The following is a 13,830-nucleotide window of genomic DNA, read 5'->3' as shown; positions in this document are numbered from 1 at the left end:
ACACAACTAGCAGGCAGGACCCCAGGCTGCCTACAGAGCTTGAACTGGCATCCTTTCCCACCCATATATGTACACTGCCAATTCCGGACAATGGTCCTAGCTTTGCTGCGTGAAAAAAAAAAAAAGACTCCCCTTCACCCAAGTGCTGACAGCAGGTGAGCTGGTTTAAGGACGCATGAGCCAGGGGAGCGCCAGGCCGCCCTCCAGGAAGATGTCCAGTCCCAAGGTTCCCATAAGTTCCTTTATTAATAAAGCAAAGGATGAAAGAACAAGGTCCCCCAATGACCCATATGATTAAAAAGTGCAAATTTACTCCGACCTGAAATAGAAAACAAATGGCAGGCCTCGACTGTCTGGGCCATGGACACCTGGTGTGATTAAGACGCCTTTCAATCACACGACGGTAGCAGCTAAATCCCATCTGATTACTTCTTTGGTGTCCATTATTGGAACAGAACACATGCTATGATCGCAGCCGACTGGCTGCATCCTATGACACAGGTTGGGGTCAGAATACATCCTAAAAATAACAATAAACTAAGAGGAATGTTTTAAAGTCAAGTGACTGAATCAAGGCACTTTTTTTTTTTTTTAAAGCAAAAGGTGCTAAAAAATATTCCTGAATGTCTGATACTTCCAAAACTGGGTTATATCTAACTTAGCTGCACGTTTTAGTCTATTCTCTCTGTATAAAGGATCGCACATATCTCTGTCCACTCCCAACGTATACGTGCTTTATCGCCACCAAATCATGTGCTATGTAGGTGTAAAAAATAAAATAAAATAAAATAAACCGTAGTGTCTAAGGAAGACATGCAATTTTTTAAAAATTAACAAACGCCACAAATGATAACACTGAACTTTTTCCCCCATTTTTCCCATCACTTGGCGGAGGGATAATACTCTTCCTCTGTGTGGACAGGGTAAGTCATTGTCAAGGTCAAAAGCCACATTTTACAGAAAAAGTGACTTAACTCCATGAAGTTAAAGGAGACATTTTGGAGGCTGTTTATTTAATTCCTTCAGAATGTGAGGATGTTCATTTTGGTGGGAGCCACGGAGTCAGAAAGGGATGGAAATATTTGATTAGAACAATGCTCTTGGAGTTCCCGTTGTGGCTTAGTGGTAATGAACCTGATGAGTACCCATGAGGATGCTGGTTGGATCCCTGGCCTCACTCAGTGGGTTGAGGATCCAGCGTTGCCATGAGCTGTGGTGTAGGTCACAGACACAGCTTGGATCCCGCACTGCTGTGGCTGTGGCTCGGATTCGACCCCTAGCCTGGGAACTTCCAAATGGTGCAGGTGTGGCCCTAAAGGACAAAAACAAAAAAAGCACAAACATACCAACCAAAGACAAAAACAGTGCTTTTGGCAGTGGGGCTAGGAACCAGCATAAGAAACTTGGCCCGGAGAACCAGCACTGCTTTTCTGGTGTTCACGGCCACCTGCTATCATTGCTAAGGAACTGCTTAAAAAATAATAATCAATCGAAAAATAAGAATAAAATGCAAATAAAGAAGAAACCAGTTATTCTGCAATCCTTCCTGATTACTCATCTGCAAACCCGGGACAGAGTCTAGGACTTTAGCCCCAACTGCACCAGGAAGGAAATGCCAAGAACTGGTCCCCAGGGGTTTGATGTAAGATCTGACTCCTAAAGCTCCAGGATGGAGACTGCTTCTGGGAATTGTGAGTCCAGGGTTATCTGTGGCCATGTTAATTTGAGGGGGTTTGTTTCTACAATAAAGCTTTAACTCTGAAAATAAAGACTCGACATATCACCCCCCCATACTAAGAACCTCATATCCATAAGAATAAACATAACCTGATACATACTGGAGGGCTTAACTGTGGAAGGCAGGGGTCGCAAACTGGTGGCCCCCAGGTTTAACCATATATATATATATTTTTGGCCCACATGGGTTTTGGATATTTTTAAATTATGTGGTTGAAAAATGAGAGCGTGTCCTTTAAAAAAAAAAAAAAATCCTGATTTAAAAAAAAATTTCCCACCCTACCCTTTTCCCTGCATGGAGCCAAACCAGGGGGACCCCCTGAACACGGCTCCCTCCCCATCACCCCCCCCCCATTTACCTCCCAACCTCCTTCTGCAGGCTGCTGAGTTTGCGACCCCTGGTTGGAAACAGCACATATCTAAAAATGTACTTCCTCACCCAAACCTCTCTCGCACCCTACAATTTCCACCTCACCTCCCCTACTTTCATCTCTTCCTTTCACACCCATCTGAGTCCTCCTTCCTGAAATCTTCAGATTTCTCTTGGTTTGCTGACACTCTCCCTTCTTCCCGCTTCAGTTTCATTTTGCAGAAAAACATCTCCTTGTCTCAGCCCACGAGCATTCCAGGATGCCTCCCAAGACTGGTCCAGCGGGGGTTACTGAAGGGTGTCTCAAGGCAAAGTGGCTGAGTCATCTTCCCAAAAAACAACGTTTCCTTTGGGCGCTGGCTGGACAATTCATCTTTTTTTTTTTTTTTTCAAAGCACGAACAATGTTGAGCCTTCTTATATATGAGGATATTTGCATACAGGAATCTCTAGTACCAAGTATACACCAAAAATGTACACATTTCAGATCAAGCATATGCTGGAGCCTTAATAAAATACAAAACTGAGCTTCCATTAAATGCCTTGGGCAACCATGAAACCTGGCTAATATGCCATATTATTTCATTTGTACACAGTACATGTTTTGGATAACTAAATAGTGATCAAAACTGATCGAAATCGCTTCAGGTTTTGGTTACCATGAACAGAGAACAACTGCTCAGCATGGCATTTAAATAAAACAATTGTATTTTTAAAATCCATAAACACAATGCCCATTCATTTACAAAAAAAAAAATAAAGTTTGAAAATCTTGAGGATGGATGAGGCTTTGGGTAATTAACCTAAAAAAAAAAAAAAAAGAACAAAGAAACTACAAGAATAGTATATTCCCAGATTCAAACTTCAAAATGCTATTCTAATTTAAAAAAAAAAAAAAAACCTCTATCAACTCACCTAAAAATATCTGGAAAATTCAGCTTTTAAAGCTTTATACTCCCTCCAATAGCTTTGCTTTCTCCCCTCCAACCACAGGGGAAATTGTAGCTGAGTATGGAAACATTATAAATATATATTTATATAAAGATCTACTTATTTTCGGCATTTATTTTAAAACGTAAGTTTAAAAAACACTGTGCAGTTTATGTCTTTGCAGGAAACTGGTGGACCCATCCCTCGCCTAAATGCAGTACCTTTTGACCTAACACTGACCTCAAAAGTTAGGAATGACTGTGGTATCAAGAGGAAATGGTCCCCAAACAACCTCAAAGAGACAGCACAACATTTGCAACGGTTGTCTTTAGAGTCCAAGGTTGCAAAGGACCTGAGAAATCTCTGCAGCTCTGATGAGGTTTCCCTATAAATCATTTATTCACAATGATTTCCCCACAGTGGCCAGGTGGTTCCCCTAAAGAAAGGAAGTTTCAAGAGTTCCCTCAAAACAGCTCAGAAATGAAACAAGGCCCTAGTCACGTGGCTCCTTCTGTCTTCCAAGTTCTACTTTTTTTTGGTTTTGTTTTTGCTTTTTTTTTTCGGGCCACACCCGTGGCATATGGAGGTTCCCAGCCTAGGGGTCTAATCGGAGCTACTGCTGTCAGCCTACACCACAGCCACAGCAACGCCAGATCATTAACCCACTGAGCCAGGCCAGGGATCCAACCCACGTCCTCACGGTTCCTAGTCCTTCCCAAGTCCCACTTTTAAGAGTCTCTGTTAAAAAAAAAAAAAATCCTAAAGTACATCCCTGGGACTGGCTGCATTTTCTATACGGCAGATGATGGACCATTCCACACGTCAACTGAAAAGCCGACTGATGCCACTGAGAGCTGAAATCTGCGAGGGAAGCAGGAGTTGCAGGATGGGCTAGCTGCAAAATACACTCACTCAGCCTGGTGCTATTTATGCCCAAAGAGCAGAAAGAACAGAGAGCGGACAAGGGCTGTCTCTCCCCATCTCCCCCTCACTTGCCCTCCTCTGCTGTCTTTCTCCTCTGCCAACAGATGGAAAACAACGGATCTTCCAGCATGAAGCCCAAGACACCGAATGTTAAGTTAAAGGCTTTGCAAGACCTGGGCTGAACCGACCGCTCCTCAAAGCTGGCCTTGGGGCCACTTAAAGGCCACCTGGGCCACGGGAGCCAAAGTTCCCAAGCAGGAAGGATCGCTGAGCAAGGGCTGAGAGCTCAAAGGCAAGCCCGGCACCAGGGCAGGCATTTCCCTTTCATGATCTCATTAAACTCAGAAAGAGATCTCCGTGCAAAGGAGCTTGCTAAAAAGACTTTTAAAAAAAAGTTTCTGTCTCCAGCCAGCAACAAGCCCTGGCGAGACACCTCGCTGGGCAAAGAGGGAAATACAACTTTCTCGAGACCCAACACGTTTTAGGCCCTCACCGGTGTTGCCTGGAACATGTGTTCTGCTGCCACTCTGCAACCGCGCCTGGCGCACAGCAGGCGTTCAACGAATGGGTGCTGACTGGTGCACATCTCAGCCTGTGCCCTCAGGGAAGCCAGCTCTTCAAGACTGCAAATTTCGGAGTTCCCGTCATGGTGCAGCGGAAATGAATCCAACTAGAAAGCATGAGGTTTCTGGTTCGAGCCCTGGCCCCACTCAGTGGGTTAAGGATCCGGTGTTGCCGTGAGCTGTGGTGTAGGTCACAGATGCGGCTCGGATCCCGAGTTGCTGTGGCTGTGGTGTAAGCCGGCAGCTGTAGCTCCAATTCGACCCCTAGCCTGGGAACCTCCCTATGCCACAGGTGCAGCCATAAAAGACACACACACACACACACACACACACACACACACACACAAAGACTGCACATTTCTTAACAGTAAATGCAACGGGCCTCCCTTTCAGATGCAGCACTTGGAGCTAGCAATTTACCATAAGAACTGATCAAAATAAAGTGCCATTTGCTCTGGACGTTTCCCTAACCAACTCCTGACTGCCTCTCAATACCCGACTTAATTCTTCACCGTCCTGTCAAACACCCGTGATGGCACCTTTACAAAATACAGTAATATTAACTTGAACCCTGGGAAACCATGTTTCTGGAACATTAGTCCCTAGAACAGAACTTCGATTGCAGTTGTAGATAAGGATTCAGATTTTTTAAAAGGCAATCAGGAATTCAGGACCTACCAAATAGTTGTGTCCAAAAAACCCCACATTAGCCTCTTTCAACTGGGGAGCCCGAGGGTGAGGGAACTGTTCCAGCAGCTAGTTCTTACTTCCCTAAAAGCTGGATCTTTCTACAGAATCATCCCACACAAACCAACATCTGGACCAACTCTTAGCTGCTGACGCTGGATCTTTGTGTAGCTTGCCCAAGACACTTTGGTGGATCTAGAGAAGATGCCATAACTCTACCAGACTGTGGAGCGAGGGGTGATGCTGAAGCCACCAAAAGTCACCCTCTGAATGTTCCAGTACCTTCTGCAGGCCATCTTCCTTGCCTTAAACTGGCTTCATTGCCATCCCCATTCCCACCTGGTGGGTCAGGCTTTGGGAGCACCAGGCCAGGTGGGGGCGCTGTCAGGGATTATGGTTCATCTTCTGGGAACCCCTGGGTGCGCTGACTCCGGGGTGGGGGGCACCTGGCAAGGTATCGGGGACCACCATAGGCCCGGAGAAGCTGGGGCAGCCTTCGCCACGTGGACAGCAACCGTGCTGCTGCGACTTCCCTGGCATGTCTGTCGAAAGCGGCCAGGAGGTCAACCGGGGCTGCTTCACGCAATACCTTGGGCAGTGGGCCAACCTCCGCGGCCGCCCCGCCAGGGCCCAGGACGCAGTGGAAGAGCGTACGGCGTCGCAGCAGGCAGTCCCTAAGGAATTTTACTAGCTCTTCCAAGCGCTCGCCCAGGTGCACCTCGTCCCAGGCTCGGGCAGGAACCCCCTCGCGCAGCAGCACCGCCAGCAGCACCGTCTTGAGCACATATGAGGACAAGATACGTCCCCACTGGATGGCGGCCGTCGGGTCCAGCCCGCGGGCGCCCAGGTCTCTCAGAGCTTTAAGCAACTGCAGGCACTTGAGGTAGCAGGCACCTGGAGGGGCCCTTTCCTGCAGCCAGCTCAGCAGCTTCTGCTCCTGGCGCGCTGTGTTCACGCCCCACAGTGCATCCGCGCGCAGGCCTCCAGGGAGCTCTGAAATCGGCCCAACTGGCGAGGGTGGCGGCGGTGGTGCCACCAGGAAGACGTTGTCGCCCAAATGGACGGCAGGGATAAGACGCACGGCCATGGAAAGGCGGCAGCAGCCATAATCGGTGCGGCAGGGCAGGATGTGTAGGGTGGGAGGCTGCTCCAGGCTGCCCGGGGTCAGGGTGACCCGACATCGCCCCTCTAGGCTATAGCGCACGGTGGCCAGGGAGCGCTGCAGATGCGACTGGAACCAGCGCAGCACCAGCGTGGCCGAGAGGTGGCGCCGCCCGCGCACATCCACACAGAAGCCGTCTGCGAAGGGTTTGCAGTCCCGAAGCCATTGGCCCCCGGAGGCTCCCGGCGGTGCCTTGAGCGCGCACACGAAGCAGCCGTGGACCGCTGGGGCCAGCTCGGGCTCCGCGCCCAGGCTCCGAGGTTCCAGCGCCACCAAGGGCGGGAGGCGCAGCGGCACCAGCACGTCGAAGCTGTCGGGCCGGCGAATTTTATGCTGCTCGTAGGCGCTGCCCACCTGAATGAAGTCTCCACGGAAGGCCAAGGCCAGCGCTCCCCCTGGGATGGGGCCTGGGGACCCCCGGGCGCGGCCAGCCCGCACCAGCTCGCCCACGATCCGGCTCACGTGTGCCTTGCTGTGGCCCAGCACGTGCGGCGACAGGCGCACCTCGTGCTCATAGTAACTCTCCAGCAAGATGTCGAGGCTGGGCTCTCCGAAGTGTCCAGGAGAAAAGGCCGAGTGGCCCCCCAGGCGGGGAGATCCAGGCAGGAAGCGCTGCCGGACAGCGTGGCGACAGCGCAGGAGGATGTAGCCGAGGAGGAGCAGGACTGCCACCTTGAGCAGAGGGAAGCCGCCGTCCGCGCTGTCGGGGGGCTCGGCCCGGGCGCCCCCGCTTCCTCGCAGGACATGGTAGAGGCACACGAGGGCGGTGCACAGGCCGGTCACCAAGGGCCAGAAGACGCGCAGATTGAGGGTGTAGTGCACCGACATGCCGGGCGTCCGGGGCAGCGACTGCCGAGCAGCCCAGGGCGCGAGCCCGGGCAGCGCCCCCAGCCCAGCATGCGCGCAGCGCCCGGGCAGCCCCGCCGTCCGGGTCTCCTTCGTCTCCGCGGCGGCGCTCCCGTCGCAGGGCGGGGGAAAGCCACCCTCCAGCTCGGCCTCTTGTCCCAGCTCAAGCGTTCCTTCCAGCTGCGGCCCTCTCTACACGCCCCGGCTCCCGGCCGCGCCCTGCTCCGGCTGCGCGCGGCGTCCGGCCCGGCGGCGCTCCCCGCCCCGCGCCCCGGCGCGCCGCCCGCGGCCAGCTTCTGGTCCCGCCGCGCTCGCCTCCGATCCCGGGCCGCCCTCCCGGCGCCGCTGGGCCCCCGGGGTCCCCCGCCGCTCCGCTCTGAGCTGGTTCCCGTTACTCGACCCGGGAGTTTCCTCTTCCGAGGGAAGGCGAGGCCGCGCCAGCTAGCGGGGAGGAAATGCCGGAGTCCGGAGCCGCGCGCCGAGCCGGCGGGCGGGGTCGGCCCCCTCCCGGCCTCCGCCTTAAAGCGAGGAGGGACTTAGGGCGGGGAGGGCGGCGGGAGCGACTTCAGGACTTGCTTCCAACCAGCCTCCCGCGGGCCACCCCTCTCCTGCCTACCCTAAGGCCGAAGTAGGCAGGCTCTCATTGGAGGCTGATGGCCTGGTCAGGGGAGCTTCTGGAGTTGTAATCAAAGTTACACCGGGAAGTTGAAAGGAGGGGAAAAAAAGAGCGCACAACCAGACTGTCCAACCCCGGCTCCGCCTCCCCCCACCTCCTTCCCCCCAACCACTCCCCCTCCCTCCATCCTGCCTCCCGCCCCCAGCAAGTCGTGGTGGCGTGGTGTTGGTGGCGTGGCAGGCCTTGGAAGGGAACAGCCCCTGCCAGTGCGCTGCTGTCTTTTATTCAAACCAATAGCTACTGAGACTAGGAGATTAGGTGCCCGGGAAATAGCAGTTGGCAAAATAGGCAGTTTCTGCCGTTCTTAAAGCTTAGAGGCTTTTTTAAAAAGGGGGAAAAAGACAGGAGTTCCCGTCGTGGCTCAGAGGTAAAGAACCCGACTAGTCTCCATGGGAACATGGATTCCATCCCTGCCTTCACTCAGTGGGTTAAGGATTCAGCAGCTACCCTGATCGTTGGCCTAGGCCAGCAGCCGCAGCTCTGATGGGACCCCTAGCCTGGGAACTTCTATATGCCACGGGTGCAGCCTTAAAAAGCAAAAATAAATAAATAAATAAAGGAAGGAAGGAAGGAAGAGAAGGGGACCCACAGCAGAAAATGCTCTGAAAGAAACAAAACCGTGTGAAGAAGTGAGAAGGTGGAGGTCGCCCACCTCCACCAGCTAGAGGCTGTCTGTAGGGTGACCCTTGGTCTGAGACCTCAAAGAGGGTGAACCAGCCTTGGTGCAATAATTACGGCCTTTACAAAGGTCCTACTGTGTGCCAGTACTGTACTAATCACGTAGCACATAGGCACTCACTACTCAGTTCATCCTAAGAAGGGGATCCTATTATTGTCCCCATTTTCCAAGTGGCGAACCTGGGGCACATGCATGTTCAGCCTTTGCCCAAGGTCACACAGCTTTCAGCAGAGCTGTGCCTTGCTCACAGGCACCTGGCTCCAGAGATGTCAGGAGGCAGGACTCAGGGACCAGGGAGTCCCTTCCTCAGCTGCTGGGAAGTGTCCTTTGTCAGGCAGGACCTGCACAAGGACCTTCTCAATCTAGGAAACTTTGTTTTGTTATGTTTCATTTTTGGCTGCCCCCGAAGCATATGGAAGTTCCCAGGCCAGGGATCAAATCCAAGAGGCATCTGTGACCCACATACACCACAGCTGTAGCAACGCCCCGTCCTTAACCCACTGCACCACAGCGGGAACTCCTAGGAAGCTTTGCTTTGTTTCATAACAGGGAGTACTCTCTGCATTTATCTGCAATTATCTAACTATTTGGATTTATTTAAATAATTGTCTTTACTTATTTACGGTCGCTGCACCTTCCTTGCTCCCACCAGCAATTAAGGAGACAAGAGTCAATGCATGAAAAATGTCAGACCCTAAATACCCTCTGAGATTCAGTACTCCAAGGATGACTCCTGGCTTAAGAACCAAGATTATGCCCAGGAAAGCCTCTCCGAGCTAAGCAGACCTGAGTGTAGATCCTCATCACCACTGCTACTAGCTGTGAGCTCAGAGTCTATTAATCTGCATTCTTGGGTTGCAGGTGACAGAAAGCATTTATTGTGTCATGTAACCGAGACACCCACGGAGATCCTACTTCAGCATGGCTGGATCTAGATACACAGATACACTCAGTCCATTTCTATTTTATTTATTTCTTTTTCTTCTTTTAAGGCTGCACCCCTGGCATATGGAAGTTCCCAAGCTAAGGGCTGAATTGGAGCTATAGCTGCCAGGCTATACCACGGCCAGAGCAATGCAGGATCCGAGCCACATCTGTGATCTACATCTCTTTCCTTCCTTCCTTCCTTCCTTCCTTCCTTCCTTCCTTCCTTCCTTCCTTCCTTCCTTCCTTCCTTCCTCTCTTTCTCTCTTTCTTTTCACAGCAATGCCAGATCCCTGACCCAATGATGGAGGCCAGGGATTGAACTCACATTCTCATGGATACTAGTTGGATTCATTTCTGCTGCGCTACAACAGGAACTCCCTCAGTCCACTTCTTAGCTCTTCTTTCTTCTAAATGGGCTGCACCCTCTGCCAGGCTCCTGGCTGCTCTAGCCTCATTTTATCATCAATGCAGAGGAAAAGAGAGCTTTGCTTGCCTGAAAGTTGCAGGAAATGTCATGCCCAGGGATAACCTTCGGTCTCACTCTAAAAGCGACCAAGAAAGAGAATGCACCAATTAGCCTGGCCTGGGGTGGGGCTATGGACTGAAATATGTCCCCTCAAAACTCATACATTGAAGCCCTAACCCCCAATTGTGTTTGGGTACAGGGATCTTCAGAAGTAATTAAGGTTTAATGAAGTCATAAGGGTGGGGCCCTGCTCCAATAAGACTGGTGTCCTTCCAAGAGGGAGAGAGAGAGGGGGCAGCACATGTGCCAAGGAAAAGCCTTGTGAGGACACAGAGAAGAGGTGACCATCTGAAAGCCAGGAGGAGAGTCCTCACCAGAAGCCTGACCCTGCCGGCCCTTGACCTTGGACTTGCCTGCCCCCAGAACTGTGAGAAAGCAAACTTCTGTTGTTAAAGCCGCCCAGTCTATGGTGTTTGTTATCTGCAGCTGACGGATACAGTTGAGCACCCACCCCTGGAACCAGAAAGTGGGGCGAGCCCTGCCCAAACCATGGGGACTGTGAGAGGGGTGGCCCCCAGTGAAAGTCAGGGTGCTGTGCTGGAAGAAGGGGAAGGGGCTATTGTGGCCCCTAAAACACTAAGCAGCCTCCACATTTGGACATGTCTCTTAACCCTGCTTTACCTCAATCTCCCCGTCTATGAAATGGGGGTAACAGTGACAGATGTTTTCCTAGTAGGGATGATGGCATGCTGTCTTCCAGGGTCGGCACATCTTTTTTGTAAAGGGCTAGAGAGTCAATATTTTAGGCTTGTGGGCCATACAATCTCTGCTCGAACCACTCAGCGCTGCTGCTCTGGACCAAAGGCAGCCAGAACAAAGCACAGACCACAATCTGGGTGGCTTAAAACACCGGAAGTTGGAGTTACCATTGTGGCACAACGGAAAAAATTCAAACAGTATCCATGAGAATGTGGATTCGAACTCTAGCCTCGCTTGGTGGGTTGGGGAATCTGACATTGCTGTGAGCTGGGATGTAGGCTGCAGTCATGGATGGCTCAGATCCCACATTGCTGTGGCTGTGGTGTAGGCCGGCAGATGCAGCTCCCATTAGACCCCTAGCCTTGGAACTTCATATGCTGCAGGTGCTGCCCTAAAATGCAAAACAAAACAAAACCAGAAGTTTCTTCTCTGATGGTTCTGGAGGGCAGCAGGGCTGTGCCCCCACTGAAGGCTTTAGACTTCCCTCCTTGCCTCTTCCAGCCTCTGGTGACTCTGGGTCTTCCTTGGCTGTGGCTGCATCCCATTAATCCCTGCCTTCCTCTTCCCGTAGCCACCTCCCCTATGTCTGTACCTTCTCCGTTTGGTCTCTTAGAAAGACACCTGTCATTGCATTTAGGGCTCTTCTGGATAATACCAGTGATCTCATCTGGACATCTTAATTCCATCTGCAAAGACTCTTTTTTTTTTTCCCCCAAATTAAGGTCACTGTCACAGGTTTCAGGGGTGAGGATGTGGGCAGACCTTTTCAGGGAGCCACCCGCAGTGAACGAGGTACTGTGTGACTGTTCCGGTCTTTCCTGCCTGTAGTCAGTTTCCAGAGCTCCTGTCCTCCAGAGAGTTCAAGGTACAGACCTCAGAACTTTGCACTTAGAAAAATCTGCTGAATGTGTCAGAGCCAGAACAAATTCATTTCTTCATGAATTGACTGCCCGACATATGATGTGCCAGGCAGAGGGGGCTGTGAGGGAAAGAGGGGGCTCTGCACGTAAAGAATGAAATTGCCACATAGTGTGAGTGCATTTGGAAAACTGCCACCATTGCAGCAACTTTTGATAATTATTTCATCAAAAATTTTCTTAGAAGTTCCCATTGTGGCTCAGCACAAATGAACCTGACTAGCATTCATGAGGTCACAGGTTGGATCCCTGGCCTCACTTAGTGGGTTAAGGATCCGGCGTTGCCGTGAACTGTGGTGTAGGTTGCACACGTGGTTTGGATCTGGTGCTGCTGTGCCTGTGGTGTAGGCTGGCAGCTGGAGCTCCCAGTGGACTCCTAGCCTGGGAACCTCCATTTGCCACGGGTACGGCCCTAAAAAGACCAAAAAAAAAAAAAAAAAAAACTCCTTTAATGTTTAATATTTGACAAAGGTCATTCCTGGATTTTAAGAAATGGCTCAGCAAATATATACACACACCGCTCCCAACATTTCCGACTTCCTAGGGGTGTGTGCCGTGAAGGAAGAACGGTAACGCTGGTGGGGGGAAAAGGGAACGAGGCAGTGACTCATTTCCCGTGGGAGACCCAGGGAAGGCTCCCAAGAGGGGACATCTGGTCAGGCTTTGAAGGGTGGGAAGGGACAGTATGTCTGATAGCATGCATGTTACTTCCGCTGCAAACATTTTCACTGCATAACCAGTGGGTCATAAGGCAATGCCGCTATAAAAAAAAAAAACCATGAAAAATAAAAGCGGGGCATTAAAAACGACCTAATGAAATATGAGAAGTAAATAACAAAATTAAAAAGATTTATTGCAGGAATTCCCATTGTGGTGCAGCGGAAATGAATCTAACTGGTATCCATGTGGATGCGGGTTTGATCCCTGGCCTCGCTCAGTGGGTTAAGGATCTGGCAATGCCATGAGCTGTGGTGTAGGTACAGACACGGCTCAGATCCCATGTTGCTATGGCTGTGGTGTAGGCTGGCAGCTGGAGTTCTAATTCTACCCCTATCCTGGGAATTTCCATATTCCATGGGTGCGGCCCTAAAAAGCAAATAAATAAATAAATAAATAAATAAATAAAAGTCCAGGAGTTCTGACTGTGGCACAAGGGGATCAGCAGCATGTCTGTAGCCTCAAAATGTAGGTTCGATCTCCAGCCCTGCACTTTGGGTTAAAGAATCTGGCATTGCCACTTGATTGCAGCTGAGGCTCAGATCTGATCCCCAGCCTGGGAACTCCATAGCCCACGGAACGGCCTGAAAACAAAAAAAAAAAGAGGGGGAGGGAAGTCCTGTGTCAGTGCAGAAACGAAACCAAACTGTGAACCACTGGAAACCAAACTGTCAAAGCAAACTCTCAACCAGTTATTTTGCCTGTTGGTTTCTTTTTTTAGCGGGGGGGAGTGGTGCACCTGCGGCATATGAAGGTTCCACGGCTAGTGGTTGAATTGCAGCTACAGCTGCCGGCCTACGCCACAGCCACAGCCACAGCCACATGTGACTTACACCACAGTGCACGGCAACACCGGATCCCTGACCCACTGAGCAAGGCCAGGGATCGAACCCACGTCCTCATGGATCCTAGTCGGATTCATTTCTGCTGCACCACAATGGGAACCTTTCAACCAGGAAGGAAGGAAGGAAGGAAAGGTGGGAAGGAGGGAGGGATGAGACTTTGACCAGCAGAAATTCAGGAAGGCCATTGCAGGTAGTGGAAACAAAATATGCAAATGCTCCAGGGACATGTGACAGGTGGGGAACAGGACGCCGGGTGTTGTCACCAAGTATGGAGTTTGTGAACAGACACTGTGGCCCTCGCTGGCCAGCCATTCCAGGCTTCCAGCAAGCCTTCCGCAGGCAGCAGTGAGAATACAGGCAGCCACTTTCTTGGTGCCCCCGTTCTGCTGCGTGGCTTAGGAATCTCTCCTGGAAACTGGGCTCAGAGAACTTTCCAGCAGCCTTCCCATGATTGTCCAAGTATTTGTGATACATGATCTGTGGCTGTTCCCTGAGAATATTCTTGTGGGTTCTGCTGTGCGGATTACACAGCTCAGGTCAAGCAACTCAGACTATCCAACAGGCCTACCCTCTCTTCAGAGGGAGGCACCTGTCCATCACTATGATGAATGTCAGAGCAACGTCAA

General features: G+C 51.1%; 1 protein-coding gene across 1 annotated transcript; it reads right to left on the bottom strand.

Moving 5' to 3' along the window:
- On the bottom strand, positions 228 to 7,976 carry ITPRIPL2 (inositol 1,4,5-trisphosphate receptor interacting protein like 2). Its single transcript, XM_021086544.1, has 2 exons — positions 5,202 to 7,976; positions 228 to 2,909 (listed from the first exon to the last, which is right to left on the bottom strand). Exon 1 carries the CDS (start codon positions 7,198 to 7,200, stop codon positions 5,602 to 5,604), a length of 1,599 nt encoding a protein of 532 aa, XP_020942203.1. The 5' UTR covers positions 7,201 to 7,976; the 3' UTR covers positions 228 to 2,909; positions 5,202 to 5,601.

The sequence above is a fragment of the Sus scrofa genome, chromosome 3, assembly GCF_000003025.6.
Source record: "Sus scrofa isolate TJ Tabasco breed Duroc chromosome 3, Sscrofa11.1, whole genome shotgun sequence".
NCBI lineage: Eukaryota > Metazoa > Chordata > Mammalia > Artiodactyla > Suidae > Sus > Sus scrofa.
Note: the sequence above shows the minus strand (reverse complement) of the source record. Positions and strands in the feature narration are given on the sequence as shown.

Excerpts from the sequence above, each read along its gene's own strand:
- ITPRIPL2 (XM_021086544.1), bottom strand. The coding sequence starts at position 7,200 with ATGTCGGTGCACTACACCCTCAATCTGCGCGTCTTCTGGCCCTTGGTG.